At 43.3% G+C, this 27,709-nt stretch overlaps 3 protein-coding genes across 5 annotated transcripts in view; 2 read left to right on the top strand and 1 right to left on the bottom strand.

Moving 5' to 3' along the window:
- Window positions 1–8,320: 8,320 nt before the first annotated feature.
- LOC124005894 (beta-crystallin A1-2-like) lies at window positions 8,321–12,565 on the bottom strand. 2 transcript variants are annotated; one of them, XM_046315539.1, is made up of 6 exons: window positions 12,473–12,565; window positions 11,574–11,637; window positions 11,237–11,355; window positions 10,546–10,687; window positions 9,919–10,061; window positions 8,321–8,839 (listed from the first exon to the last, which is right to left on the bottom strand). In XM_046315539.1, the coding sequence occupies exons 2-6, from the start codon at window positions 11,610–11,612 to the stop codon at window positions 8,692–8,694; spliced, it is 591 nt and encodes a 196-aa protein (XP_046171495.1). In that variant the 5' UTR covers window positions 11,613–11,637; window positions 12,473–12,565; the 3' UTR covers window positions 8,321–8,691. The 2 variants fall into 2 exon arrangements, with proteins under 2 accessions (XP_046171495.1, XP_046171496.1); XM_046315540.1 differs by having other exon boundaries at window positions 12,482–12,565.
- A 3,017-nt stretch (window positions 12,566–15,582) lies between these two features.
- Window positions 15,583–20,773, top strand: LOC124004826 (beta-crystallin B3-like). Of its 2 annotated transcripts, none has more exons than XM_046313640.1 (6): window positions 15,583–15,694; window positions 16,706–16,779; window positions 16,925–17,043; window positions 18,981–19,113; window positions 19,275–19,417; window positions 19,529–20,773. In XM_046313640.1, the coding sequence occupies exons 1-6, from the start codon at window positions 15,598–15,600 to the stop codon at window positions 19,695–19,697; spliced, it is 735 nt and encodes a 244-aa protein (XP_046169596.1). In that variant the 5' UTR covers window positions 15,583–15,597; the 3' UTR covers window positions 19,698–20,773. The 2 variants fall into 2 exon arrangements, with proteins under 2 accessions (XP_046169596.1, XP_046169597.1); XM_046313641.1 differs by having other exon boundaries at window positions 15,641–15,749.
- Window positions 20,774–23,704: 2,931 nt separating this feature from the next.
- unc119a (unc-119 homolog a (C. elegans)) overlaps window positions 23,705–27,709 on the top strand; it is a 28,476-nt gene continuing 24,471 nt past the window's right edge. Inside the window, exon 1 of the mRNA XM_046313411.1 lies at window positions 23,705–24,189. Coding sequence (XP_046169367.1) covers window positions 23,901–24,189 — 289 coding nt within the window. The 5' untranslated portion in view covers window positions 23,705–23,900. The remainder of the gene's footprint in view (window positions 24,190–27,709) is intronic.

Here is a 27,709-nt window from a genome sequence, read left to right as displayed (position 1 = left end):
ACATCTGTAAGGTCCCTCAGTCAACTATTACATTTATAGCACTGATCCAACAACAAAGCCCAGTGAGCTTTTCAAAATCCTAATAAAGACGGTAGAAATTGGTGGTTGGGTAACAATAACAAATTAGACATTGAATATCACTTTAAGCATGGTCAAGTTAATAATTATGCTGTGGATGATGTATTAAACCACCCAGACAAATCACAGATAGCCATCGTTCTGAACTGAGCTGTCGGACAGGAAGACAACTGCTCAGGGATGTCACCATGAGGCCATTGCTGATTTTAAAACAGGGTTCCATGACTGAGTTCAACGAGTTCAATGACTGTGATGGGTGAAAACTGAGGATGGATCAACAACATTGTAGTAACTCCACAATGAGTTTGAGTTTATTTTCATTTTAAAATTACATTAATCGACATTTTAGTAAAAGGGAGGGTTTTAGCCATCTGACTCATTTTCAACCTCAGTCCCCGGGCATGTTATTAAAAACAATTACAACAACAATACAGACAAACAATGAGCAGTGAGCACATGCAGAGCAACATAGGACAAGCAACACGTAGCACGCAGACAGAGCAATAGCACAAAAAGCAACAAAACTAAATACATAAAGGCAACAAAGTGTTTCCACACCTCACAAGCTACAGACAACTGATAACATGGAAAGTGACAATACACAGCTAGGGATTATGTTCACAGGTCTGATTGTCCTTTAGCCATGTCTTTATATTTTATGTGAAGGTGTGATAGGTGGTGCAAGACATGGGAAGCACTCACAGAGAGCATACTTGCAGACAGTTTTTCTCACATTGAGATGCAAATATGAGTCGCTGAGCCATTTTGTAAAATGGACCATTACATTAGTGAGTTTTTGTACAGCTTGTCTGCTCTTTGCATGCACATACAGTGCATTCGGAAAGTATTCAGACCCCTTGACCTTTTGCACATTATGTTACGTTACAGCCTTATTCTAAAATGGATTAAATACATTTTTTTCCCTCATCAATCTACACACAATACCCCATAACTACAAAGGGAAAACAGGTTCCGAATTGTTTGTACATGTATTACAAATAAAAACAGATATCTCTTATTTACATAAGTATTCAGACCCTTTGCTATGAGACTTGAAATTGAGCTCAGATCCATCCTGTTTCCATTAATCATCCCTGAGATGTTTCTACAACTTGATTGGAGTCCACCTGTGGTAAATTAAATTGATTTGACATGATTTGGAAAGGCACACATCTAAGCTCAGAGACCGGATTGTGTCGGGGCACAGATCTGGGGAAGGGTAACAAAACATTTCAGCAGCATTGAAGATCCCCCAAGAACACAGTGGCCTCCATCATTCTTAATTGGAAGAAGGTTGTAACCACCAATACTCCTCCAAGAGCTGGCTGCCCGGCCAAACTGAGCAATCGGGGGGAGAAGGGCCTTGCTCAGGGAGGTGACCAAGAACCCGATGGTCACTCTGACAGAACTCCAGAGTTCCTCTGTGGAGATGGGAGAACTTTCCAGAAGGACAACCATCTCTGCAGCACTCCACCAATCAGGCCTTTATGGTAGAGTGGCCAGTCGGAAGCCACTCCTCAGTAAAAGGCACATGACAGAAACAAGATTCTCTGGTCTGATGAAACCAAGATTAAACTATTTGGCCTGAATGACAAGTGTTACATCTGGAGGAAACCTGGCACCATCCCTACGGTGAAGCATGGTAGTGGCAACACCATGCTGTGGGGATGTTCTTCAGTATCAGGGACTGGGAGACAAGTCAGGATTTAGGGATAGATGAACGGAGAAAAGCACAGAGAGATCCTTGATGAAAACCTGCTCCAGAGCGCTCAGGGATACAAGTCTCTGAATGTCCTTGAGTGGCCCAGCCAGAGCCCGGACTTGAACCCGATCAAACATTTCTGATGAACGGAGAAAAGCACAGAGAAATGTGACGTACATTTTTTTTTATACATTTACAAAACAAATCTGATCCTTGATGAAAACCTGCTCCAGACACCCGCACTGCTCAGGACCTCAGACTGGGGTTGAAGATTAATATTCCTTCCAACAGTGACTGCTAATTTTTTTTAAAGTATACAGCCAAGACAACGCAGGACTGGCTCCAAACATGACAAAATTAAATTTTAAAAGTCTCTGAATGTCCTTGAGAAAATAGAGATATAATCAATAATCAAAACAGGTAATAATAAATACACAATGAGTCAAGATATCTTTCCATGTTATTGTGGGTGTAGTGAAATGCTTGTGTTTCTAGCCCCGAAAGTGCAGTAATATCTGACAGGTAATATCTAACCATTTCACAACATATACCCAATACACGCACATCTATGTAGTCAAATCAAAGACTAAGATACAGTAGAATAGTATAGAATACAGTGTATACATATGAGATGAGTAATGCAAGATATGTAAACATTATTAAAATGACTAGTGTTCCCAGTTGTTTTGGAAGTGGAACATGAAACTCAGAAATGTCTGACTTGCTAACTAGTGATAGTTATTCATGTGCCGAGTTCAAACAGTTAACAAGTTGGAAATTTCTGTTTCCTAGTTTCAACTAGTACTTGACCGTGGCATTATGCCAGGTTAAAAACAAATAGGAACTGATGTCGCGTTCAAAACAACTGGGAACTTGGAAATCTCTGAAATACGGTTTCAGTCTGTTCAAGACAACTGGGCACTCTGGAAAAAACAAGCTCAGACTGGGAAAAAACAAAGTTTTGAACAGTCATCCAACTCGGAATTCCAAGTCAGAAACTCTGGCATCTTTATATGGCTCTGACTTTCCGACCTGGAGATCACTGACATCATGATTTTTTTCAGAGATCCCAGTTGTCTTGACAGCACCATTAGTGTTGGTTCTGACAAGCCTCACCGATGCTCAGATCTGTTATCCCAATGGCTGTAATCAGAACAAAAAAGGAGGAAGCCGAAAAGTGAGCCGCATACTGTACTAGTCAAAAGTTTGCACACACCTACTCATTTAAAGGTCACAAGCAGCAGGACTGATGGACAGCCTATCACACTCTCAAAAGCTTTATTTTCTTCAATCAGAATTCCTCCGTTGCTTGTTATCCCCTCAATTGCAATCCCCTACTCCAGTCTCTTGCAATGACCTCTCAACTTTCTGTGTCTGATAGAGAGTGTTGTAGATGTGTACACAGTCGAGCATACATAAACACACACAGACCTTCGCTATGGGACACGTCTGATGTGGCCTGATCTAGACAAATTAAAAGCACAACCAGTAGAGTATTTAAGGGCCAGTAACAATGAGTGAGATTGAATGTCTAGTCAGTGAGTTCTCAGTCAGTCAGCTAAAGAGAAAAAGAGAAAGGGAAAGAGAGAAAAGAAGAGACAGAAAAAATGAAGAGGGTGAGAAAGAGAGATAGAGTGTCTGCTTTTCTGCACTTCATCTCATTGACATTTACAGTACCAGTCAAAACACACCTACTCATTCAAGGGTTTTTTCTTCATTTTTACTATTTTCTACATTGTAGAATAATAGTGAAGACATCAAAACTGTGAAATATCACATATGGAATAATGTAGTAACCAAAAATGTGTTAAACAAAATTATATTTTATTTTTAGATGTCGATTTTGCTGCAAAGAAACCACTACTACAGGACAACAATAATAAGAAGAGACTTGCTTGGGCCAATAAACACAAGCTGTCATGTCTTATCATATTATGTCTTGTTCCTGTTCTTTCTCTTCACTCTGTCTCCCTCTGCTGGTCGTATTAGGTTACCTTCTCTTTCTCTCCTCCTCCAGCTGTTCCTCATCTCCTCTAACTACCTCGTTCACCCTTTTCCCACCTGTTCCCTTTTTCCCTCTAATTAGGTCTCTATTTCTCTCTCTGTTCCTGCTTCTTTCTTTGTCAGATTCTCGTTTGAGTTTCTCATGCCAGAAACAAACTATCGTCTCGTTTGCTTCATCCCTGTCCTGTCGGAATCTGCCTGGCAAGTGCATCCTGTACTCAGCTAACTGTCTTATCGCTTGTACTGTGTCCAGTTCATCTGAGGCTACGTGAGATCAGGTACCACTGTTCCTCTACGACCCGCGCCTACCCAGAGAGACCTGCAGCCTGTCGCCGCTAACCCAGCTATTCTCCTCTGCTGCTAAGAAGGGGGCTCTTTTGTAATTATCAGAAGGACTTTATGTTTCATTTGTCGCCCTCTCTGCGGGTTGTCTATTTTTTTTCCATTATCTACATCTGAAGAGGATCTATGTCTTCCCTGTGTTTACATTAAAGGACTCTGTTTTTGAATACCGCTTGTGGGTCCTCACTCAAGTGCATAACACAAGCAGCTTTCTATTGTCTTTTGTATTATGGCAAAAATACGTTGACATTTCTGGAATTTGTAATTGTGTGCTGTGGTATAGGGTGTAATAAGGGGTATAATATGTGTCAGTTTGATTTCAGTATGAAGGTCCATTTAGTAGACACTTGATATATTTCCTACTGTATATTTCTTATAATCAAGGGTGAAATTGGTTTGTTCAAGGTGATGAGACTACTGCACATAAAATTAACTGACATTATAGGGCCATTTCAACTAAGAGTTATAGCTACTTGCCTGCCACTGTGGGCTGGTAAGGTTAGGCCTAGAAGTGGTGGAATGTTGTGGTGTAACTCCAGCCCAATTTGCAGTGGTGAAAAAAGTACCCAATTTTCATACTCGAGTAAAAGTAAAGATATCTTAATAGAAAATGACTCAAGTAAAAGTGAACGTCGCCCAGTAAAATCCTACTTGTTAAAAAGTATTTGTTTTTTTAATATACTTAAGTATCAAAAATAAATTAATTGCTAAAATATACTTAAGTATCAAAAGTAAAATAAAAAGGATAAATCATTTCTAATTCCTTATATTAAGCAAACCAGACGGCAGTGGTGTAAAGTACTTAAGTAAAAATACTTTTTGGGGGTATCTGTACTTTACTTTACTATTTATATTTTTGACTACTTTTACTTCACTACATTCCTAAACAAAATGATGTACTTTTTACTCCAAATCTTTCCCTGACACCCAAAAGTACTTGTTATATTTTGAATGGTTAGCAGGACAGAAGAATTCACACACTTATGAAGAGAACATCCCTGGTCATCCCTACTGCCTCTGATCTAGCGGACTCACTAAACACACACTTCATTTGTAAATTATGTCTGAGTGTTGGAGCGTGCCCCTGGCTATCCGTGAATTTAAAAAACAAGAAAATTATGCCACCTGGTTTGCTTTAAATTAGGAATTTGAAAACATACTTTTACTTTTACCTTTGATACTTAAGTATATTTTAGCAATTATTGTCACGCCTTGGTCATTGTATCTTGTGTTTTGTTTATTGTTTGGGTAGGCCAGGGTATGACATGGGTTTATATGTTGTATTTCGTATTGGGGTTGTATTAATTGGGAGTGTGTATTATTAGGGGTGTGTCTAGTTAGGCTTGGCTGCCTGAGGCGATTCCTAATTGGAGTCAGCTGATTCTCGTTGTCTCGGATTGGGAACCGTATTTAGGCAGCCTGAGTGCGCGTTGTATTTCGTGGGTGATTGTACCTGTCTTTGTGTTAGTCACCAGATAGGCTGTAAGTAGTTTCACTCGTTTGTTGTTTTGTATTCTCAGTTATTTCATGTACCGTATTAGCTTCATTAAAAGTCATGAGTAACCTACACGCTGCATTTCGGTATGACTTTCTACAAACAACAGACGAAGAACATTATAGAATCACCCACCACGATTCACAGACCGAGCAGCGTGTGAACTGGCAGGATCTGAAGGAAGACGACAGGTGGGCGGCCGACCCAGGGCGTGTGCAGGAGCCCGCCTGGGATTCCCTACAGCAATGCGAAGAGGGCTACAGGCGAATCGAATCAACGAAAAAGACACGCCGAAAAAAACGGAGAGGCGCTGGTTTAAACAGGCAGCGACAGCTGGAGCAGCAAAGGGAGGATGAATTATTTGGAGAATGGACATGGGAAGACGTATTGGATGGTAAAGGTTGTTACACTTGGGAGGAGATATTGGCCGGAAGAGATCGCCTCCCATGGGAACAGGTGGAGGCACTAAGGAGAGCAGAGGCAGCGGGAGATAGGAGCCGACGATATGAGGGAACACGGTTGGCAAGGAAACCGGAAAAACAGCCCCAAAAAATTATTGGGGGGGGGGGGGGGCTAGAAGGGAGAATAATTATGCCAGGTAGGAGACCTGCGCATACTCCCTGTGCTCACCGTTGGGCTAGAGAGACCGGGCAGGCACCGTGTTATGCTATGGAGCGCACTGTGTTTTCAGTGCGGGAGCATAGCCCGGTGAGGCACATACCAGCTCTTCCTATTGGCCGGGCTAGAGTGGGCATCGAGCCAGGGAAGCTTGGGCAGGCTCGGTGCTCTAGAGCTCCAGTGCGCCTGCACGGTCCGGTCTATCCAGAGCCACCTCTACACACCAGTCCTCCGGTAGCAGCTCCCCGCACCAGGCTTCCTGTGCGTGTCCTCGCGCCAGTACCACCAGTTCCAGCACCACGCACCAGGCCTCCAGTGCGCCTCGCCTGTTTAGCGCAGCCAGAGCCTTTCTCCCCTCCTGCGCTGCCGGAGTCTCCTGTCTGTCCAGCGCCACCAGTGCTCCCAGTCGGCCCAGCGCGTCCAGTGCGCCTCGCCTGTTCAGCGCAGCCAGAGCTTTTCTCCTCTCCTGCACTGTTGGAGTCTCCCGCCTGTTCAGCTCAGCCAGAGCCTTTCTCCTCTCCTGCGCTGCCGGAGTCTCCTGTCGGCCCAGCGTCACCAGTCTGCCAGGATCCGCCAGAAGTGCCAGTCTGCCAGGATCCGCCAGAAGTGCCAGTCTGCCAAGATCTTCTAGATCGGCCAGACAACCTGAATCATCCAGGTCCACCAGCCAGCCTGGATTTACCGGAGCCTACTACCTGCCTGAGCTTCCTCTCAGTACTGAGCTTCCTCTCAGTACTAGGCTCCCTCTCTGTACTGGGCTCCCTCTCAGTACCGGGCTCCCTCTCAGTACCGGGCTTCCCCTCAGTACCGGGCTTCCCTCAGTACCGGGCTTCCCCTCAGTACCGAGCTGCCCCTCTGTCCCGAGCTGCCCCTCTGTCCCGAGCTGCCCCTCTGTCCCGAGCTGCCCCTCTGTCCCGAGCTGCCCCTCTGTCCCGAGCTGCCCCTCAGTTATGTGGGGATCAGGGTGAGGACTATTAGGCCATGGTCGGCGGAGAAGGTGGATTATCCTAGGACGCGAAGGGGAGGAACTAGGACATTTATGGAGTGGGGTCCACGTCCCGAGCCAGAACCGCCACCATGGACAGACGCCCACCCGGACCCTCCCTATGCTCTTGAGGTGCGTCCCGGAGTCCGCACCTTAGGGGGGGGGTTCTGTCACGCCTTGGTCATTGTATCTTGTGTTTTGTTTATTGTTTGGGTAGGCCAGGGTATGACATGGGTTTATATGTTGTATTTCGTATTGGGGTTGTATTAATTGGGAGTGTGTATTATTAGGGGTGTGTCTAGTTAGGCTTGGCTGCCTGAGGCGATTCCTAATTGGAGTCAGCTGATTCTCGTTGTCTCGGATTGGGAACCGTATTTAGGCAGCCTGAGTGCGCGTTGTATTTCGTGGGTGATTGTACCTGTCTTTGTGTTAGTCAACAGATAGGCTGTAATTAGTTTCACTCGTTTGTTGTTTTGTATTCTCAGTTATTTCATGTACCGTATTAGCTTCATTAAAAGTCATGAGTAACCTACACGCTGCATTTCGGTCTGACTTTCTACAAACAACAGACGAAGAACATTACAATTATGTTTACTTTTGATACTTAAGTATATTTAAAACCAAATATTTTTAGACTTTTACTTAATGCTAAGCATTCAAAATGTAACGAGTACTTTTGGGTGTCAGGGAAAATGTATGGAGTAGAAAGTACATTATTTTCTTTAGGAATGTAGTGGAGTAAACGTAAAAGTTGTAAGAAATATAAATAGTAAAGTACAGATACCCCAAAAAACGACATATGTAGTACTTTAAAGTATTTTTTTCTTAAGTACTTTACACCACTGCCAATTTGACCCCAGTTTATAGTGACCGGAAAACGTGATGCTGAATGTGAACCAGTAGATTATAGCCCTTTTATATGGTAGGCAGGTGCATATTGACATAGTCAACTCTTCTAACCTCTATTACAGATAGTGAAGCCTTCATTACAAAGTAGTAGCCTACAGAGGAAAAGGCTGAGACTGCGAAGAAAAGATGCAAGTGGAGAGTAGAGACAAAAGACAGTGAAAAGAGTAAAGACACTTGAGCAGGTTAATTGCACTCTTGTATCGCTGTTTATTTTTGTTGCTCATTCTCTCTTTATTGATCACTGTGGCTATGAATTCCCTGTGACAACACTGAAGAACAGCATCAAAGCCTGAGTCGTACCACCACACCACCCGAGACCCTTCTCTCCGCTTGCTGTGGGGCGTATCTTCTTCTCCTGTTTTTATTCTTTAAGCGATGGAAAAAAACAAAAGTGCTGTAAACATGTTTGTCGCTGTGGAGCACCAGAAGCGTCAGGAAGCTTTGGTCTTGGAGGTCTGACAGGACTGCTGGCCAAGCTTGGAATGATAGGGTGGAGGAGGGATAAGAGGAGGAGGAGAGGAGAGGAAGGGTGAAAGAGGGAGAAGGCTGTGGAAGCTCTCACTGCTGGATGCGGCGCAGAGACTGGACCTGGAAGGTCTGAGCGTGGGAGCCCCACTCCCTGTAGTGTTTGTACTCTCCGCCATGACGGTCGCACTCCATGATGTACTGGTAGCCACGGTAACCGGGGAACTGGTAGCATACCCAGCTAATGGGGGAGAGGGAGAGCGGAAGAGGGTGAAGTGATAAAATACCAAGAAACAAGCCCGAGCCCTTACTCTGTAGAGCAAGGGTGGGCAAATGGCGGCCACTTTTGTACGGCCGCAGATCAAGTTCCACAAAAAAAACCTAAGAAATACTGAAGGTGTCATTTCAAAACTTGGTGCAATTTCAGCAGTTTTTCTCTTGTTATGTCAGTCACTGACAGTCACTCAATTAGCACCTGTCAGCTAACATGTTTTTAGATTGGTAAATTATTCTAGCTGCCAGCTATATAAAGTTGTAGTAATCATGGTTGAATTACCAACCGATGGTCTCCCTTTGATCATCAGATATCATATTAAAAACGGCAAATTTTTCTCTCAGCCAAATGCCAATGGCAAAATTAGTAGAATTGCAGGAAATTAACTGAAAAACGTTTCTCTTTGCTGTCAAAAGGAGGCTGCTAAAATGTTTTGCTTGCAAGCTGGGGGGGAGGCAACAATATTTCGCTAAGGACCGGGTCTGACTAAAAGTGTGGGTATGGATGTGGGTATGCAAAACCCCCAGCCACTATAGTCCCTCATGATTGTGTTCCGATTTTATTTGTGGCCCCCACCCCCATCAAAGTTGTCCATCCCTGCTCTAGAGTCTAGACACTTGTAGATCAGAAAGAGTTAGCCTCTACAGTGCATGTTAGTCCTCTGTATAATATCCAGGGACACCATATAATAGCTATTTCTTTCTAAATGTTCACCATAGTGTCCCTTTAACACATTTGGCAGAGGTCAGTAAGGTCACTGGAACTCATTTAGATAATTCATCATTTCAGGCCTGAAATGGTTTTTCGCTTAGTTCTATTATGATCAATGACAGAAAGGATTATCCTGTCACAGTTGATCTAGTTATTAAAATAGATTTTAATTATATAGTTATTACAATGAATTTTGTTCTTACTGCACATTACACCTTTTTAGCAGTTTGTCTCCTGACCACTTGACACAACTGATTCCTCTATTTCTGATTGTTATGAGCGTAGTCTTCTGTAGTGTGAAAAAGGAAGCCAGGGTTTCTACTCCTGCTACTTACGCTCCACTCTGGACCTGCATGGATCCGATCTCGTTGTTGCCCCAGCCCATGGCCTGCAGGGAGGGGTAGTCATCGTTCATCTCCCACTGCTTGCCAATGAAGTTCTCCCTTTCAAACACCACAATCTTGGACTCCTTATGGTTCTATGCAGTTCAGAGAGAGGAGTGGGAAATTTCCTGTTACATTTAACCTGTTTCTCTCAGAACTATTTACAAAATATATACTGTGTAGAATTATGAGGGAAAGTAGGAAATCTTTATAAAACAGTGTTTTATTCACTTTTTTATTTGGTGCTTTCAATAACGCTGGTAGAGGCTACCAAGGATAGCTACTTGTATCTGTTAAATGTAATAATGTCAGTGTCAGTAACAGTGAGTAGAGCCAGACTCTGTCAGTGTCAGTCACAAGAGCCAGAGACATGGACTGAGACCAGAACCCTGGCTTCTGTGCCAATATCAGGCCTGTGTTCCATTATCTGTACTAGCATATTATGTGAATTAATCAATGTATTGGGCATTCTAAGCGGAATTCTTCAATTAATATTGGAACGTAGCCCACAGAAGAGAGTGTCTGTCTGTCTGGCCTGGTCCGGCAGGAACAGGAAGTAGGCTTGACTAGTACACTCACGGCAGAGCAGACTGGGCGGAAGGACATCAACCTCTCAATGTGGTAGGCGTTGCTGCCGCTCCAGGACTCCCAGCGAGGGTACTCTCCACGCTCCAACACAAACTGCTGCCCAGAGAAGCTGGAGTGCTCGTACCCAACCCAGCTACACATACAGAGAGAGAGAGAGATAGATAAATAGATAGAGAGACAAAGAGTGACAGAGAGACATAGAGAGGATAGAGAGACAAATGGTACAGACAGACAGACAGACAGACAGACAGACAGACAGACAGACAGACAGACAGACAGACAGACAGACAGACAGACAGACAGACAGACAGACAGACAGACAGACAGACAGACAGACAGACAGACAGACAGACAGACAGACAGACAGACAGACAGACAGACAGACAGACAGACAGACAGACAGACAGACAGACAGACAGACAGACAGACAGACAGACAGACAGACAGACAGACGTTCATGTGGATAGATGCAAGGGTGGGGCAAAATTTGCCATGTTTTCTTATTAAATTGTGTTTGTCCATGATACAGTATATGTCTATCAGTATCCCTTAGAAATGGTTGCCTGAGCAATAGTCCCCTGAATAGCAATAGGCCCCTGAAGGATAACGTGTAACCTGTCAGGGAGATAAATATCCTTCAGTATGTAGATGTCTTTGTGTTTTGGGGGTCTGGCTGACTTACGCTCCACACTCGACCTTCAGTGAGCGGATGTTGTCCGCGCCACACTCCATGATGTTCTGGCAGGAAGCAGTGAACTCCATACGCTTTCCCTGGAAGTTCTCCTGGTCGTAGACTGTGATCTAGAACAGAGGATATAGTGCATATTTGCAATTTTCCAAACCATTATTGATGTTTTTTCAAATGTGTTTTTAACACAACCAGTGTGTCTCTGCTAGAGAACACACTGCTGTGTGCAAAGATACCCTTTTTCCTCTTAAGACTTTCTATGAAAATGTGAAAGGTTGTGGAACGTAGTTCAATTGTTGTGGAAACATGGTAATACACAACATTGACTCACCTTCCATGGTCCCATTGGGTTAGGAGTAGTCAGCGCCATGTTTGATATCTCAGTAAAAATTGACCTGCAGTGCAGAAAGCACACAGTCATGCAGAGTCACATTTCTGTTTGGTCTTACAGGGAGACCAGGGCTGACATGACTAAACCACCACGAGCTCCTCATCTCCAGTCAGCTCGAGCTCTTGTGCCCAGCAGCTAATGCCCAAATATATGAATGTTATGGTTATGCTCGTGTGGTAGGGACTATAGACTATGCTGAAGACAAACCCAAACAAAGCACTGCCCTGTGCTTTTGCTGATGATAATACAATGCACATAAGGGTGAGGGAGGAGAGGCACACCACAAAACCAGCTAGCTAAAGCCAGAGCGTTGATAGAAAGCAGGACACTGATACTAATCGAGAAGTGCAAATACCATAGTATAATAGTGAAACTCCTCTTCAATACATAGGTCTGGTATCTAGCGTTGGTATGTAATACCACAAACAAAGTAGTACAATGCAAAGCATCCATCCACATTTCTGAATGACATGTGATAATGATGTTGTGCTTTATTAGTTGCTATAAATTCTACATGGTGAACCATTGTATCATGTGCCTGTAAGTCATGCAATTGTTACACTCTGAGTGTGTAATGTAAACTATGCCGTTGATGGCGTCACAGCATACATACAGTAGCATTCTAGTGTGATGCATGATGTTGACAGTGATGACGATTGGTGTGTCCATTTAGAGTATGTATGTGTTTCCTATGTGTTTGTGAGCATATGACCCTTTCTATACATTCCCAAGACTCAGCAGAAAACAGTAAAGGAGAAAACAGGACAATGGACAATGTAAATGGACAACAATGCTGGCAAAAGGCTATAGGCTGAACGGTCTAAAGATGGAGGGCTTACCTGACCTACCCCAAAAAATAGCTGTGTAGCGCTCACGGGGGGCTCCACAAAACGATGTCCTGGCCCCTGAGTAAACGGGCCTATTTATACACAGTGGTGGTGAATGGAGCCCAGGCCTGCAGGACGGGCTAGGAGTCAGCACATTACTGGGCCCTCCATTGTTCCATACTGAGCCACAGGGCTTTAGGCTCTCTAAAGCCACGGCGTGTTGGTGTACTGGTCTGGACGCAGGGCACCGTGCCCAGTGCCGATTAGCACAAGCCCCTGGACAACTGTCCGGACCCCATGATTATACAGACATAGACTACACCCAGTCCTGGCCCAGCCCTGCCCTGGTCATAGCCCAGCCCCTAACCCACGACATGCTTGCAGTAGTTAATGTATATGATGTTGAGGAAAAAGATAGGGAGACACGTCAGAAGGAGGATGTATCAAAAACCTAACCATTTAAAAATGTGTTTTGGTCAATATTGAACATACTGTTATTGTAATGCTGTGAACATAACCATCAGATTAAAATCATCCATCAATAAAAACACATAAAAAAATCTCAGCTATACCCTATCAGATGTTCTGAGGCACCTATGACTTACACTTACACTCTCATGATAAGTGATATTAAGTTTTATAATTAAAGAAAACAAGTGTGCTCAACAAACTAACAAGATCTCCAGTGAACCAAGAATTTCATACTCACTGACAGCGCTCTTCAGAAGCCCTTCCCAAATTAACAAAAATACTATAGTATACTATGGTATAAATACTATAGTATTCACTTGAGTGTTTTTGCTGACTTTCCTGCAGTATTTTCTTTACCAGGTAAGTTGACTTTGAACACATCCTCATCTACAGAAACAACAAAATAAGTTACAGGGGAGAGGAGGGGGGATGAATGAGCCAATTGGAAGCTGGGGATGATTAGGTGGCCATGATGGTTTGAGGGCCAGATTGGGAATTTAACCAGAACACCAGGGTTAACACCCCTACTCTTACAATAAGTGCCATGGGATCTTTAGTGACCACAGAGAGTCAGGACGCCCATTTAACGTCCCATTCGAAAGAAAGCACTACACAGGGCAATGTCCCCAATCACTGCCCTGGGGCATTTGAATTTTTATTTAATTTTTTGACCAGAAGAAAGACTGTCTCCTACTCGCCCTCCAACATCTCTTCCAGCAACATCTGGTCACCCATCCAGGATCAACGCTGTTTTGTTTGAAAGGCAAGCCAAAAGTCGGATGCAGGATGGTATGCTTCTGGCTCCATTCACTGTTGTGAGGACAGACGCTAGGAGATGAGAAGCAAGTACAGGGAGTGAACATTTAATGAATATCGGATATGAAACGAAACAAGGACAGCATCTGGACAAGGGAAACATAACAAAAATAATGCTGACACGGGGATGAAATTGTTCATAAATTCTCCTAACCCTAAACGTAACCCTTTAACCTAACTCCTAAACTTAATCCTAACCTTAACCCTAACCCCTAGCCTAGCTAACGTTAGCAGCTAGCTAATGTTAGCCACCTAGCTAGAATTCTTAACATAACACACGTTTTGCGAATTCGTAACATATTGTATGCTTTGCATATTCATCACATATAATATGAATTGTAATTCGTAACATATCATATGAAATGGGTAATGGACGTCCACAAATTAATACATACCATACGAAACATAACTAAATACTAAATGGAATGTCTTGGATTTACGTACAGAATAATACAAAATGCTCTGAGACCAGGTTGCTTTCCAAGACCTTTGCCAAATAAGGCACGCTGTCATCTGCTTTTATAGTAAGCCTTGAGGTGGTACAACCCAGCACATCTAGAAGGGAGAGTATTTCATACTGAACACCTCCCTTTTGGTGACATAGAGGCACTATCACGATTTCAATGGTAGAGTTGAACCGTATGGGCTTCGTCTCAATCCAGCGCATCCACATCTGCGGTGGAAGGTGGTCGACCTACAGCCATGTTTGTCAGACCATGAGACATCCCGAAAATCGAACCGTTTGGGCTAGAAACTAATATGACTCCATAAGTGTCACCGACTCGTCTGAAGGTAACCCATACAAATGAATGGAAGTACAGTATTATGATAAATGTTTTACTGTCTTTATTCCCATTTACGAACGTGTTATTCAATGCCCCCCCCCAACGGCTTAGACTTTTAGAGTATATTAAGCATCATTATCACTAAGCCCTATTTTTACCCTTATCCACTTGACCACTTATCTTGATATGATATACTGTAGCTATTATATAATGTGACACCTTTAGCAAACATGCTTTCTTCACCATACTGTACCTGATGATTTCCACTTAGGCCAGGCAAATAATATGTTATGCCTCCAGCAGACCGGTTCTGCCTGTTTCACTGTAAAACATTCTAGAATTGTAAAATGACATGGGTGTCAAGTCCTTTTGCTGTGTTCCTCTCACTGTAAAAGATGTTAGCAGTCTGGCAGACACTACCGTCCCGTTGAGAGGTCCCACACTATAGCAGAAAACAAAACCTAACACCTAACTGTTTGTGTGTGTGTGTGTGTGTGTGTGTGTGTGTGTGTGTGTGTGTGTGTGTGTGTGTGTGTGTGTGTGTGTGTGTGTGTGTGTGTGTGTGTGTGTGTGTGTGTGTGTGTGTGTGTGTGTGTGTGTGTGTGTGTGTGTGTGTGTGTGTGTGTGTGTGTGTGTGTGCCTGCCTGCATCCCGGTTCTACACACAATAGGTCAGCACATTGCTTGCTCAGAGAGAGAGAGAGAGAGAGAGAGAGAGAGAGAGACAGAGACAGAGACAGAGACAGAGAGAGAGAGAGAGAGAGAGAGAGAGAGAGAGAGAGAGAGAGAGAGAGAGAGAGAGAGAGAGAGAGAGAGAGAGAGAGAGAGAGAGAGAGAGAGAGAGAGAGAGAGAGTGTGTGTGTAGTTGGGTACATTCTGCTGATGATGGTGGCTGTGTGTCCAGGACCCCACAGTAGCGCAGGACAACAAAGCGAGCAGCCGACTCAGCACGGCTCGGTGGAGATCAGCATACATGACCCCTGACCCGCCCTCCGCACCTAAAGAGAACCCCGCTCATCCAATGACGAGGTGGGATCCCGGCCCAATAGTCGGCGTGGGGATGTAAATGTATATATATCCCTACTCTGGGGGCCTGATTCCAACTCTTAGGCTTATCCATCTGGATGTCCATTCCTCCCTTGCACCTGACAAGCAGCCACTTGGTGAGATTCACGCTCAGGGAAGGGGGTTGTGAGCGAGAGAGATGGGGGGGCAAAGGTGGGCTCTCTTCGTCCCTTGACCTAAAATCAGGGACTGTCAAGAAGTTTTTTTACTTCAATTAACTCTGGGATATACTCTATCTTATATCAAGAGAGCGATGTTTTGTGGGGAAATGGCAGTCAGTGAGATGCGAGGCCATGTTTGATTGTGATCTCCTTTCAGCTCAGTAATACGACATGACAAGCCTCCCTGCATCTGGCAGATGAAAGTGTGCTCAGTGCCACTGAATGTAGTAATTGTAAGAAAAGTATGCTTGAACAAGTTGTTTTAAAAGGATCTTTGGAGATTGTATTTTTTCACAGAGCAATTGCTATTTACGGAATAGATATAATATTTAGTGGGGGTAAATTGTGCAGGCAAGTCTCTTAGAACAGGCTTTAACATCAAAATGTGTTTTGGAGTAGAGATAATGAGAGACAAAAATCCTCTAAACCAGTATAGATTAAATACTTGAGTGACAAGATAAAAGTAGATTATGTTTGTATTAACAGTTTGGGTGGAGAAGTGCGTTTTAATATGGATTTTTGTCAAAAGACGAGTATTAAAATTTGGTTGGTATTTTCTTCTCTGGTGGGAAACATTCTGCTTTGCAATCTCTCATTGATATCTATTCAGCTGTACAGATATATGATGCTAGGGGGCCAGGGGCCTGTTGAATAGATACACAGCTGGGGGGTGGGTTGCAAGTAGCTTAGTGTTTAAGGGCATTGTGCCATTAACCGAATGGTTGCTGGTTTGAATCTCTGAGCCAACTATGTGAAAAATCTGTTGATGTTCCCTTGAGCAAAGCACTTAACCCTAATTGCTCATGGAATTTTCTCTGGATAAGTCTGCCAAATTACCAAAATGAGTGTCACAATATGGATGTCAAATGAAGTTGTTTTTTTTCAAGAGGCTTGGCTTTAACCTCTCTCCCTCTTTATTTCTCTCAATCTCTTCCTGTTCGGCCACAGATTCGACCATGTCCCACTCTGGAGCCCAGGGCAGCATTGGGAGCCACCCAGCCATGGGACTGCGTGCCCACAAAGTAGGTCTTCTCATTGTTTTTTACAAACGACTCTAATAATGCAATCTCTAGCCAAGATACTGATATCCATATCAAATCATTAACAGTGTTATATTATAACTTATTACAGTAAATAACCATGCTGTGATATTGTCTATCTTTTCAGATGTACCTGTTTGAGTTTGAGAACTTCCAGGGTCGTATGATGGAGTGCATCACTGAGTGCCGTAACCTGTGTGAGAAGGGCTTCGAGAAGATCGGCTCCATCAGGGTGGAGTGTGGACCGTACGTCATGCCTCACTGCATCTGTTTACATAGAAGATAGAAACTATTCCGTGGGATTCATACACTATATATACAAAAGTATTTGGACACCACTTCAAATGAGTATATTTGACTATTTCAGCCACACCCGTTGCTGACAGGTATATAAAATTGACGACACCGCCATGCAATCTCCATAAACAAACATTGGCAGTAGAATGGCCTTACTGAAGAGCTCAGTGACATTCAACATGGCACCATCATAGGATGCCACCTTTCCAACAAGTCTGTTCGTCAAATTTCTGCCCTGCTGAAGCTGCCCCGGTCAACTGTAAGTGCTGTTATTTTGAAGGGGAAACATCTAGGAGCAATAACAACTCCGCCGCGAAGTGGTAGGCCACACAATCTCAAAGCTGTGTGGCCTACCACACAAAATGAAGTGCGTTGCGATTAAAAATGGACTGTCCTCGGTTGCAACATTCACTACCGAGTTCCAAACTGCCTCGGGAAGCAACATCAGCACAATAACTTTTTGTTGGGAGATTCAAGAAATGGGTTTCCATGGCCGAGGAACTGCACAAGCATAAGATCACCATGTGCAATGCCAAGCATCAGCTGGAGTGGTGTAAAGCTCGCCACCATTTGACTGGAGCAGTGGAAATGTGTTTTCTGGAGTGATTAATCACTCTTCACCATCTGACAGTCCAACGGACAAATCTGGGTTTGGTGGATGCCAGGAGAACACTACCTGCCCGAATGCATTGTGCCAACTGTAAAGTTTGGTGGAGAAGGAATAATGGTCTGGGGCTGTTTTTCATATTTCGGGCTAGGCCCCTTAGTTCCAGTGAAGGGAAATCTTAATGCTACTGCATACAATGACATTCTAGACGATTCTGTGCTTCCAACCGTGTGGCAACAGTTTGGGGAAGGCCCTTTCCTGTTTCAGCAACTGCACTAATGCTCTTGTGGCTGAATGTAAGCAAGTCCCCACAGCAATGTTCCAACATCTAATGGAAAGCCTTCCCAGAAGAGTGGAGGCTGTTATAGCAGCAAAGGGGGGACCAACTATGTTAATGCCCATTATTTTGGAATGAGATTTTCAGCGAGCAGGTGTCCATATACTTTTGGTCATGTAGTGTATTATTTGAGAACTTAGAGTAAAGTTGTTAGCTGTAGCGTGTCCAGAAGAAAGCTTGCAGAATCATTCTTAGCGAGTTGTACACCAGCTACCTCGAAACCCTCAGAATCATATCCTTGGACAGAAGATGGGAGCTGATCTGCCAGACATTTGCTAAATCCCTGCAGAATTCCCAGTTTGCAGACCTGGTCCCCCCTACCAGATAGCAGATTACTGGATGGGCAACCTGCATCAGCCACAAACTGAACACTCCCATGACACGCACAGGCCACTATCAGGACTCTCCCATTCCATACTTCACTAAACTGATCAATGCACACACCATATAGCCCAGGGGCCTTAGAAATGCCTTCCAAAGAACTCTAAAGATGCCTTTTGTAAAGCTGCCAACTGAACCTTGTCGTAGTATTGTTGTTTTGTATACAGTATATTGCACATTTTAAGATTTTAATATATTAAGTGTTTTGCAAGTTTAGGATTTTACTATTTGATAATTATATGTGATTGATGTTATGATTGTAAATTGGTTGACAATTCAGTCTATGACTGTGAGAAACCAATAAAACCTACAACTACTATTAAAGTTATCTTAGTCCAATGAGACACCTGAAACATTGTTAATTTACAACATGCGATCTCCAGTGAATCATGACTTTTGCAATGAACATGTGACATCTAACATGATGTCGCCTAAGAACCTTGAAATCACTTAGCTATCCCTAGCCTTAAGGCTTCTGATCATGTTTATGAGAGAGTTGTCTTAATTCAGTATAAGTGTGTTATAGTTGTGCTGTAACACTTTTATAATGTCCCCATACAGCTGGGTGGGCTATGAGCAGCAGAACCTGAGTGGAGAGATGTTCATGCTGGAGAAGGGAGAGTACCCCCGCTGGGATACCTGGAGCAACAGCTATAGGTGTGACCGCTTCATGTCCGTCAGGCCTGTTCGCATGGTGAGTCTATCCATTCATTAATCCATCCATCCATCCATCACTACATCACTACATCACTACTCTAGTCTATGTGGCTTCCCCTCGTCGTCTGGGGGCTGTGGCTGAATAAGTGGGTAAACTATATTGCTGACATTACTCTCTCTGTCCCTCTATACCTACAGGACACCCAGGATCACAAGATATGCCTATTTGAGTGTAATAACTTTGAGGGCCGTAAGATGGAAGTTTGTGATGAGGATATCCCGAGTCTGTGGTCCTATGGCTTCCAGGACCGTGTGGCCAGCATCCAGGTCACTGGTGGAACGTGAGTTGACACATTAACTTATCAATCAATCTACACATCCATTTGATTTAAGGCGTTGTTAACTTCCATTAACTCTCTCTCATTTTCTCCATCCATCTCCCTGGGTGACAGTTGGGTTGGCTATCAGTACCCCGGTTACCGTGGCTACCAGTACGTGTTCGAGTGCGCCGTCTTCAAGCATTGGAACGAGTGGGGCGCCCACCATCCCCAGATCCAGTCCATCCGTAGAGTGAGGGACATGCAGACACATCGCAGAGGCTGCTTTGAGTGGACCGTCTAGATGGGGCCAGGCAGGCGACGGGTTGTGGGCCAGCAAGACAGAGGGGAAGGGGTCTGGCTAGCCCTGGAGCTAACCATTCCAGAGTCTGGAGTTCCATCTTGGATCTCCACACAGCCAACATAAGCTAACAGCTAATAACATAACATCACTGGCTCCATCTCAATCACTTACTAGTTGTAACATTCAGGGTGTGTGTACTGTATTGCACAATCGCTGAATGAAGACATTGCCACCTACTGGGAAAAGGTTGTTACTGCAGTTCACCTGCAGCTGACTTCCACAATGCCTGAATGAGAAGATTTATGATGGGGATTTTAATGGGGGAAAGGGAATTAGTTAACAAAGATTTTAAGAAGTTATATAGCTTCATTAGTTTGTGTTCACTAGTTTGTTTCCATATCTGCAAACCCATTGATTTTATACATCTTACTTACTTGTTTCTTAGCTATATACCAAATGATGCCGAATAAGCCTGTTCATTACAATGCTCTACCCTCCTGCAATCTGTGAATGATTTTAGAGAGTAGAGATACTAGACACTCCACTCAAGCCAGTCCCTAAACTACAATGGACAGCTGCCAGCTCTGCGCTCTGTCCGTGCCCTACAGTGACCTCAATCATCCACAGGGAGACACTGTTTACCAATGTACTCTCCCCATGGCCACCATCTAGTCTAGGGATTCCACCTCAACCATAATGTCTCTAATGACATTCTACCTTCAAGGCTTCAAAGCTATGCCCATGACCCACTCGGTCGAGGGCAGTGAAGCTTTCCAATGACCCACTCTATCCAGGGCAGTGACGCTATGCTCACGACCCACTCAGTCTAGGGTAACAGACTCAGTTTAAGGCAGTGAGGCTGTCTGAAGGAGGAAGTGAGCTAGGGAGTATGATTGAGAGACAGGCTGCTGTAGACTACCTGGTAGTGTTTTTCTAGACATGCCAACCTTTTGGGAGACCCCTCCCCCTCTTAATGATGGGGTTGCAGAGGAGTGTTGTTATATACACTATATATTTCTCAGGGATGCTGCCATCTGGAAATAAACTTTCCAATAAAAAAAACAAAGTGAAATTGATAAAGCTTCCTAACCTCAGTGCTGGACATGCAGTCAGTGGCTCATGTCAAGTTGCTTGTTTGACTTTTTGTTCTCTTGTGTGTTTTATGATTGTCTGTGGTGTTTGTCCCACATTTTAATCTAAACCATCCTGAACATTCAAACAATTATTGTACTCAATATAGATATCCTCACAAAGGCAATCCTGCATCAACATCAACAGCGACAAATTCTAACCATGTCATGTTCATGCAATCAGACAAATAGTCCATGAGTTTTCCCATTGGGAATTTACCATATGACGAACAATGTAAGTATACAACAAGTTTGGAATGCTTATTCACAGTTATCCATCAGACACATTTTCAGAAAGTTCAGGTCAACAGAAATTTAACCCCTGACCTCTAGGGTACATATCAGAATGAATTACCTCTATAAATGGCTTTAAAACAGGAACCCTGATACATTTCAAACTTTGTTTGACAAGTGGTTCTGAAAGGCCATGAAATTACCATTCAAATTATATATAATATAACCAACTTTGAAAGAATCAGCTGCAACTATTGTTTAAATATTGCCTATATTGTGCCATTGACATTAGAATCTTGGAAGCTTCGCCATAGAATTCCATGAAATGGGGCAGCTACACTACAGGTCAAAAGTTTAGAACACCTACTCATTCAAGGGTTTTTCTTTATTTTTACTGTTTTCTACATGGTAGAATAATAATGAAGACATCAAAACTATGAAATAACACATATGGAATCATGTAGTAACCAAAACAGTGTTAAACAAATCAAAATATATTTTATATTTCAGATTCTTCAAAGTAGCCACCATTTTCCTTGATGACAGCTTTGCACACTGTAAGCATTCTCTCAACCAGCTTCACCTGGAGTGCTTTTCCAACAGTCTTGAAGGAGTTAGCACATATGCCGAGCACTTGTTGGCTGATTTTCCTTCACTCTGCGGTCTGACTCATCCCGAACCATCTCAATTTGGTTGAGGTCGGGGGATTGTGAAGGCCAGGTCATCTGATGCAGCACTCCATCACTCTCCTTCTTGGTAAAATAACCATTACACAGTCTGAAGGTGTGTTGTGTCATTGTCCTGTTGAAAAACAAATGATAGTCTCACTAAGCCCAAACCAGATGGGAGGGCGTATTGCTGCAGAATGCTGTGGCAGCCATGCTGGTTAAGTGTGCCTTGAATTCTAAATAAATCACAGACAGTGTCACCAGTAAAGCACCCCAACACCATAGCACCTCCTCCTCCATGCCTCTCGGTGGGGAATACACATGCGGAGATCATCTGTTCATCCACACCACGTCTCACAAAGACACGGTCGGTTGGAATCAAAAATCTCCAATTTGCACTCATCAGACCAAAGGACAGATTTCCACTGATTGAATGTCCATTGCTTGTGTTTCCTAGCCCAAGCAAGTCTCTTCTTGTTATTGGTGTTCTTTAGTAGTGGTTTCTTTGCAGCAATTAAACCATGAAGGCGTGATTCACACAGTCTCCTCTGAACAGTTGATGTTGAGATGTGTCTATTACTTGAACTCTGTGAAGCATTTATTTGGGCTGCAATTTCTGAGGCTGGTAACGCTAATGAACTCATCCTCTGCAGCAGAGGTAACTCTGGGTCTTCCTTTCCTGTGGCGGTCCTCATGAGAGCCAGTTTCATCATAGCGCTCGATGGTTTTTGCGACTGCACTTGAAGAAACTTTCAAAGTTCTTGAAATTTTCCATATTGACTGACCTTCATGTCTTAAAGTAATGATGGACTGTCGTTTCTCTTTGCTTATTTGAGCTGTTCTTGCCATAATATGGACTTGGTCTTTTACCAAATTTGGTTATCTTCTGTATACCACCCCTACCTTGTCACAACACAACTGATTGGCTCAAACGCATTTAAGAAGGAAATAAATTCCACAAATTAACTTTTAACATGACACACCTGTTAATTGAAATGCATTCCAGGTGACTAACTCATGAAGCTGGTTGAGAGAATGTCAAGAGTGTGCAAAGCTATCATCAAGGCAAAGGGTTGCTATTTGAAGAATATAAAATATCAAATATATTTTGATTTGTTTAACACTTTTTGTGGTTACTACATGATTCCATATGTGTTATTTCATAGTCTTGATGTCTTCACTATTATTCTACAATGTAGAAAATAGTTTTAAAAAATAAAGAAAAGCCCTTGAATCAGTAGGTGTTGTAAAACTTTTCTCCGGTAGTGTGTGTTTTAGGATTGTAACTTTGATGATAGAGGCACCAACTTGCACACATACAGCTAGAACAGGGTTTTACAAAGATTTGTAGATATATGGCCATCACAGAATTCACTCACTAACCCCACAGAAGCCCGTTTCCAATATGGCTGCAAAAACAACTTAATGGCTTCTTACTGGACAATTCATGGTGATGTAGAATACACAACCACATGAGCCAGATATATAAGGATGTTAGATTATTCACATAATTAATTATGGTAAGAATGTGCCCAAAAAGCTGTCTGAATAGTTGATTTCTGTAGATATTATAAATAACTGCAATAGTTCAGCTTCAAACATGTAAAATGGATATGCACATGTGGATAGTAATGGATGTGATCCAATGAAAAAGGGACAAACTGCTTGACAACCTACACTGGCTAAGTGGCCGTTTTTACAGTTTCTGGGAATCGTATAATGATCATGTCATAAATCGATTGGAAGTTACAGTAACAAATATATTAGTCATAGGCTGTTCAATGCGGGAGCGCATGTCCATGTGCTGGTTGGCCACAGCAGACATGCATGTAGGGTGAAAGCATTCAGCTTGTGAGAATATCTTGCTCTCAATTGAGTTGATATGTATTTGCATGAACGGCTTATGATGCTTTCGTATGAGCGCTGACGACCCACCGCATCCTCCCTTCCTCTCTCGTTTTGCATTATGTAAACCGTCATCACCACCGCACGCGCGCTCCAATCGCAAGGGCTATTCAGCCGCCGCACACAAACAGTCACGGACCGACGGGTTTAAATAACTGAGGATTTAAATTAAATACCGAGTGTGAGAGACGTTGAGCCTTGGGTGAGGGAGGGAAAGAGACTGATTTGTATCTTCCCCAGATCGGGAGGGGGAGGAGGCACGGAGAATGAGCTATTATTGTACCAGCACAGAGGCTGTGTGTAATAGCCAGGACGCACCTAACGCCAGTGCGAGGAAAGCAGCTACTAATAATACGAACCGAGGCAGCGAAGGTCTCGAGAGCAGCAGCAGCACTAGTTCCCGGCAGTCGCAACCCCAACCGCTCGTGGCCATGAAAGTGAAGAAAGGCTGCAACTCGACAGATGCTGGGGTCCCGGTTACAAGTGAAGACGAGTTGCTAAGAAACCCCGTAATATCGCCTGAGGATGTACTTGGGTTACAAAAGATCACCGAAAGTAAGTAGGCTACTAATTGGTATTACGGGTAGCTTCACAGCTACCTGAATGGTTCTGGGCGCAGCGCACCTGCTGTTGCTCTGTTGCCTGGCATGAAGCATCGGGTCAACAGCGACAACGTTATATTGTTAACGGGCAGCCATCCATCCATTTATCCATCCGCGTAGTAACATATTAGTTGCCATAGTGCCATGTTTGTCATTTTTCAAGGGTATACTTCCAGTGCATTGGACAACGACATAGGGGGACATTAGGCTACAGTAGGATATTTGTGGGGGTGGAAATACAGATTATATCGGCTAGTGGAATTATAGTCTAACGACATGTATACTTGAATGTTTCTGTGTGGGCAATCTGGGCATAATAGATAATGATATAAGACAGGAGAGTAGGTTATCAGCCTCTAGCTCAGACAGGTTTAGTAGTCGGTACATGGGTATGCACACAACCCTGTGTGTGTGTGTGAGAGAGGGGGGAGCTAGAAAGAGGGATGAAGAGAGAGAAGGTTGCAGGAAGCAAAGAGAGAGAGAGAGAGAGAGAGAGAGAGAGAGAGAGAGAGAGAGAGAGAGAGAGAGAGAGAGAGAGTGTAAATATTCATTTTAAACCAGACAGGCAGATATTAATGTGATTGTTCTTTCTAATGCCCCCTGTTGTCCATCTTGATGAAAAAATGAAAATCGGACTTTTCCTAAATCCTTTCCCGAACCTGAAGAAACTGTTTCCTCTTAGGTAACAGGTGATCAGTGCTCTGTGCCTGCCGATTGAGACGGTCAGAACCTGTTTAAAGATCTGCATTAGATTGTCACAGCACATAACAACACAGCTACAGTCACGCAAAAGAGACATCTCAAATGGCACCCTATTATCTTAATAATGCAAAACAATGTACCAGAACACTACGGCCCTGGTCAAAGTAATGCACTATAAAGGGAATAGGGTGCCATTTGGGTTGCAAAATATATATGTTTTGTTGTTGTTGTATAAAACACATCCTCTCTCTGTTCCTTCTGCTTTCACACTAGGCTACTGGTGACTGGTGAGCTGTAAAATACATATAATGTGGCCATCTTCATGTCAACCACCTGAGTGCATCCTGGTTCTATCAAGTGCCTTTTGTCCTGACTGCTCCTGACTGCTCCTAAAAGCAGTTGCGTCCGCCTCACAAAGTGTATAGCCAGGTGGCTGTTATATTGCTTTCATCAATTCGCCTTTCACATCAGTAGAGGAAATACAGTACAATAGAAGGAAGGCCAGGTATACTACGGTACTACTCTGTATGCACTTGACATCTAGGCCACTTTGGAGACTTGGGATGCATCCATATTGACACTCTAGTTCTATCTTATATCATGAACTAATATCCTGTGGCAGTTGGTTAGCTAGATGGTAATAAAGCCTTTATCCTTAGCCTCCATGTGCGATGAGTCATTACAATATACATACAGGCTTGTGTCTGAATGATTTGGTTACTCTCCAGAGTCTCTGCTATAAGCAAAGGGCATTTCTCATCATCCGGAGCAGTTCTCATCCCAAAAGGCACACTAGCCCGCCGACATCATCCCTTTAATCCATGTCCCTGTCCGATAGTGTTAGCTGTTTGGTTCTGTAACCCCCAGAGGAAGAGCAGAAGAGCAGCATCGGGCTGCAGTGGCGAGATAATACAGAAATCACTGATGAAGGCTGCATAGTGGTAATCTCTGCTCTCCGCTGACATGTAATCTGGATTATGTCCGAAGGAAGGGAATGTGGCGCTTCTATGACCTGATAGACTCTAGTTAATTAATGCTTCAGAGTCAAGCAGCATGCAACAAAACACTCAATGAAGAACGCATCCGGACATTTGTTTACAAGGCATATCATTTCTGATTAGAAGGCAGGTTTGGCTGATACTGTATGTGTTACATTTGCTGTGTTCACTGTCTCTGACATTGTGTTTTGGTCTCTAGCCCCCATAGCTGCAGTGTAGGATACATTCAGGAAACCATAGATCAAATGGCATTAATGGCATTTCTCTCACAAATGCTTTATCATAGCCACCTGCTATGGCATGATACTTGTTTGATTTATGATCATTGTATAGAATATCATTGTCCTCTTTTTCACCCCGTCCTTTATGACATGCAGTCGTGTTGAATTTGGTCCTATGGTTTTCCTACTCCTTTTATATCACAATTAATGAACCAAAAGAAATCTGAATTATTCAGTCGATACAAATGTTACATGTATACCAAGACTATAAAGAGACCCATTTTGTAAATGTTTTGCTGAACTGCCTGTATATGGAGGAGAAATAACCAGTGAAAGACTGAAGGAGAACATGACAAGGCTTGCTGTGTAAATGACTTTCATGGCAGTGCTTTGGGAGGTAACTGCATCCATTTTGGGGAGGCAGGGAGACACAGTGGCTCAGAGCTGGTAAGAGAGGGAGACACACTGTTTCTCTGAGACAGGCATGATGAGGAAAAGAAATGTCATCTAGCCCATGGAGAGAGAGTGTTTTGTGAAATGAGAAATGGTTTCTTATCAGTGTACTGTATGTATGCTGCATGGGGCTCATGATATAAGGAAATGAACAGGGATCATAGGGGGCTATGTAGAAGGCACATCATGCAGTAGTTTACATACACTTAGGTTGGAGTCATTAAAACTTTTTTTTCAACCACTCCACAAATTTCTTGTAAACAAACTATAGTTTTGGCAAGTCGGTTAGGACATCTACTTTGTGTATGACACAAGTAATTTTTCCAACAATTGTTTACAGATAGATTATTTCACTTATAATTCACTGTATCACAATTCCAGTGGGTCAGAAGTTTACATACACTAAGTTGACTGTGCCTTTAAACAGCTTGGAAAATTGCAGAAAATTACATCATGGCTTTAGAAGCTTCTGATGGTCTAATTGACATAATTTGAGTCAACTGGAGCTGTACCTGTGGATGTATTTCAAGTCCTATCTTCAAACTCAATGCCTCTTTGCTTGACATCATGGGAAAATAAACAGAAATCAGCCAAGACCTCAGAAAAAAAAGTCTGGTTCATCCTTGGCAGCAATTTCCAAACGCCTGGAGGTACCACGTTCATCTGTACAAACAATAGTACACAAGTATAAACACCATGGGACCACGCAGCCGTCATACCTCTCAGGAAGGAGACGCATTCTGTCTCCTAGAGATGAACGTACTTTGGTGCGAAAAGTGCAAATCAATCCCAGAACAATAGCAAAGGACCTTGTGAAGATACTGGAGGAAACAGGTACAAAAGTATCTATATCCACAGTAAAACAAGTCCTATATCGACATAACCTGAAAGGCCGCTCAGCAAGGAAGAAGCCACTGCTCCAAAACCGCCATAAAAAAGCCAGACTACGGTTTGCAACTGCACATGGGAACAAAGATCATACTTTTTGAAGAAATGTCCTCTGGTCTGATGAAACCAAAATAGAACTGTTTGACCATAATGACTATCGTTATGTTTGGAGGGAAAAGGGGGATGCTTGCAAGCCGAAGAACACCATCCC

Source organism: Oncorhynchus gorbuscha, linkage group LG19 (assembly GCF_021184085.1).
Source record: "Oncorhynchus gorbuscha isolate QuinsamMale2020 ecotype Even-year linkage group LG19, OgorEven_v1.0, whole genome shotgun sequence".
NCBI lineage: Eukaryota > Metazoa > Chordata > Actinopteri > Salmoniformes > Salmonidae > Oncorhynchus > Oncorhynchus gorbuscha.
The sequence above is the reverse complement of the archived record's forward strand: the minus strand, read 5'-3'. Positions and strand labels throughout refer to the sequence as shown.

Coding starts and splice junctions, on each gene's coding strand:
- LOC124004826 (XM_046313640.1), top strand. CDS start 15,598: ATGTATATATATCCCTACTCTGGGGGCCTGATTCCAACTCTTAGGCTT. Junction 15,695..16,705: donor ACCTGACAAGCAGCCACTTG/GTGAGATTCACG, acceptor GTTCGGCCACAG/ATTCGACCATGTCCCACTCT. Junction 16,780..16,924: donor TGGGACTGCGTGCCCACAAA/GTAGGTCTTCTC, acceptor CTATCTTTTCAG/ATGTACCTGTTTGAGTTTGA.
- LOC124005894 (XM_046315539.1), bottom strand. CDS start 11,612: ATGGCGCTGACTACTCCTAACCCAATGGGACCATGGAAG. Junction 11,356..11,573: donor ACCCAATGGGACCATGGAAG/GTGAGTCAATGT, acceptor CCTCTGTTCTAG/ATCACAGTCTACGACCAGGA. Junction 10,062..10,545: donor TCCGCCCAGTCTGCTCTGCC/GTGAGTGTACTA, acceptor TGAACTGCATAG/AACCATAAGGAGTCCAAGAT.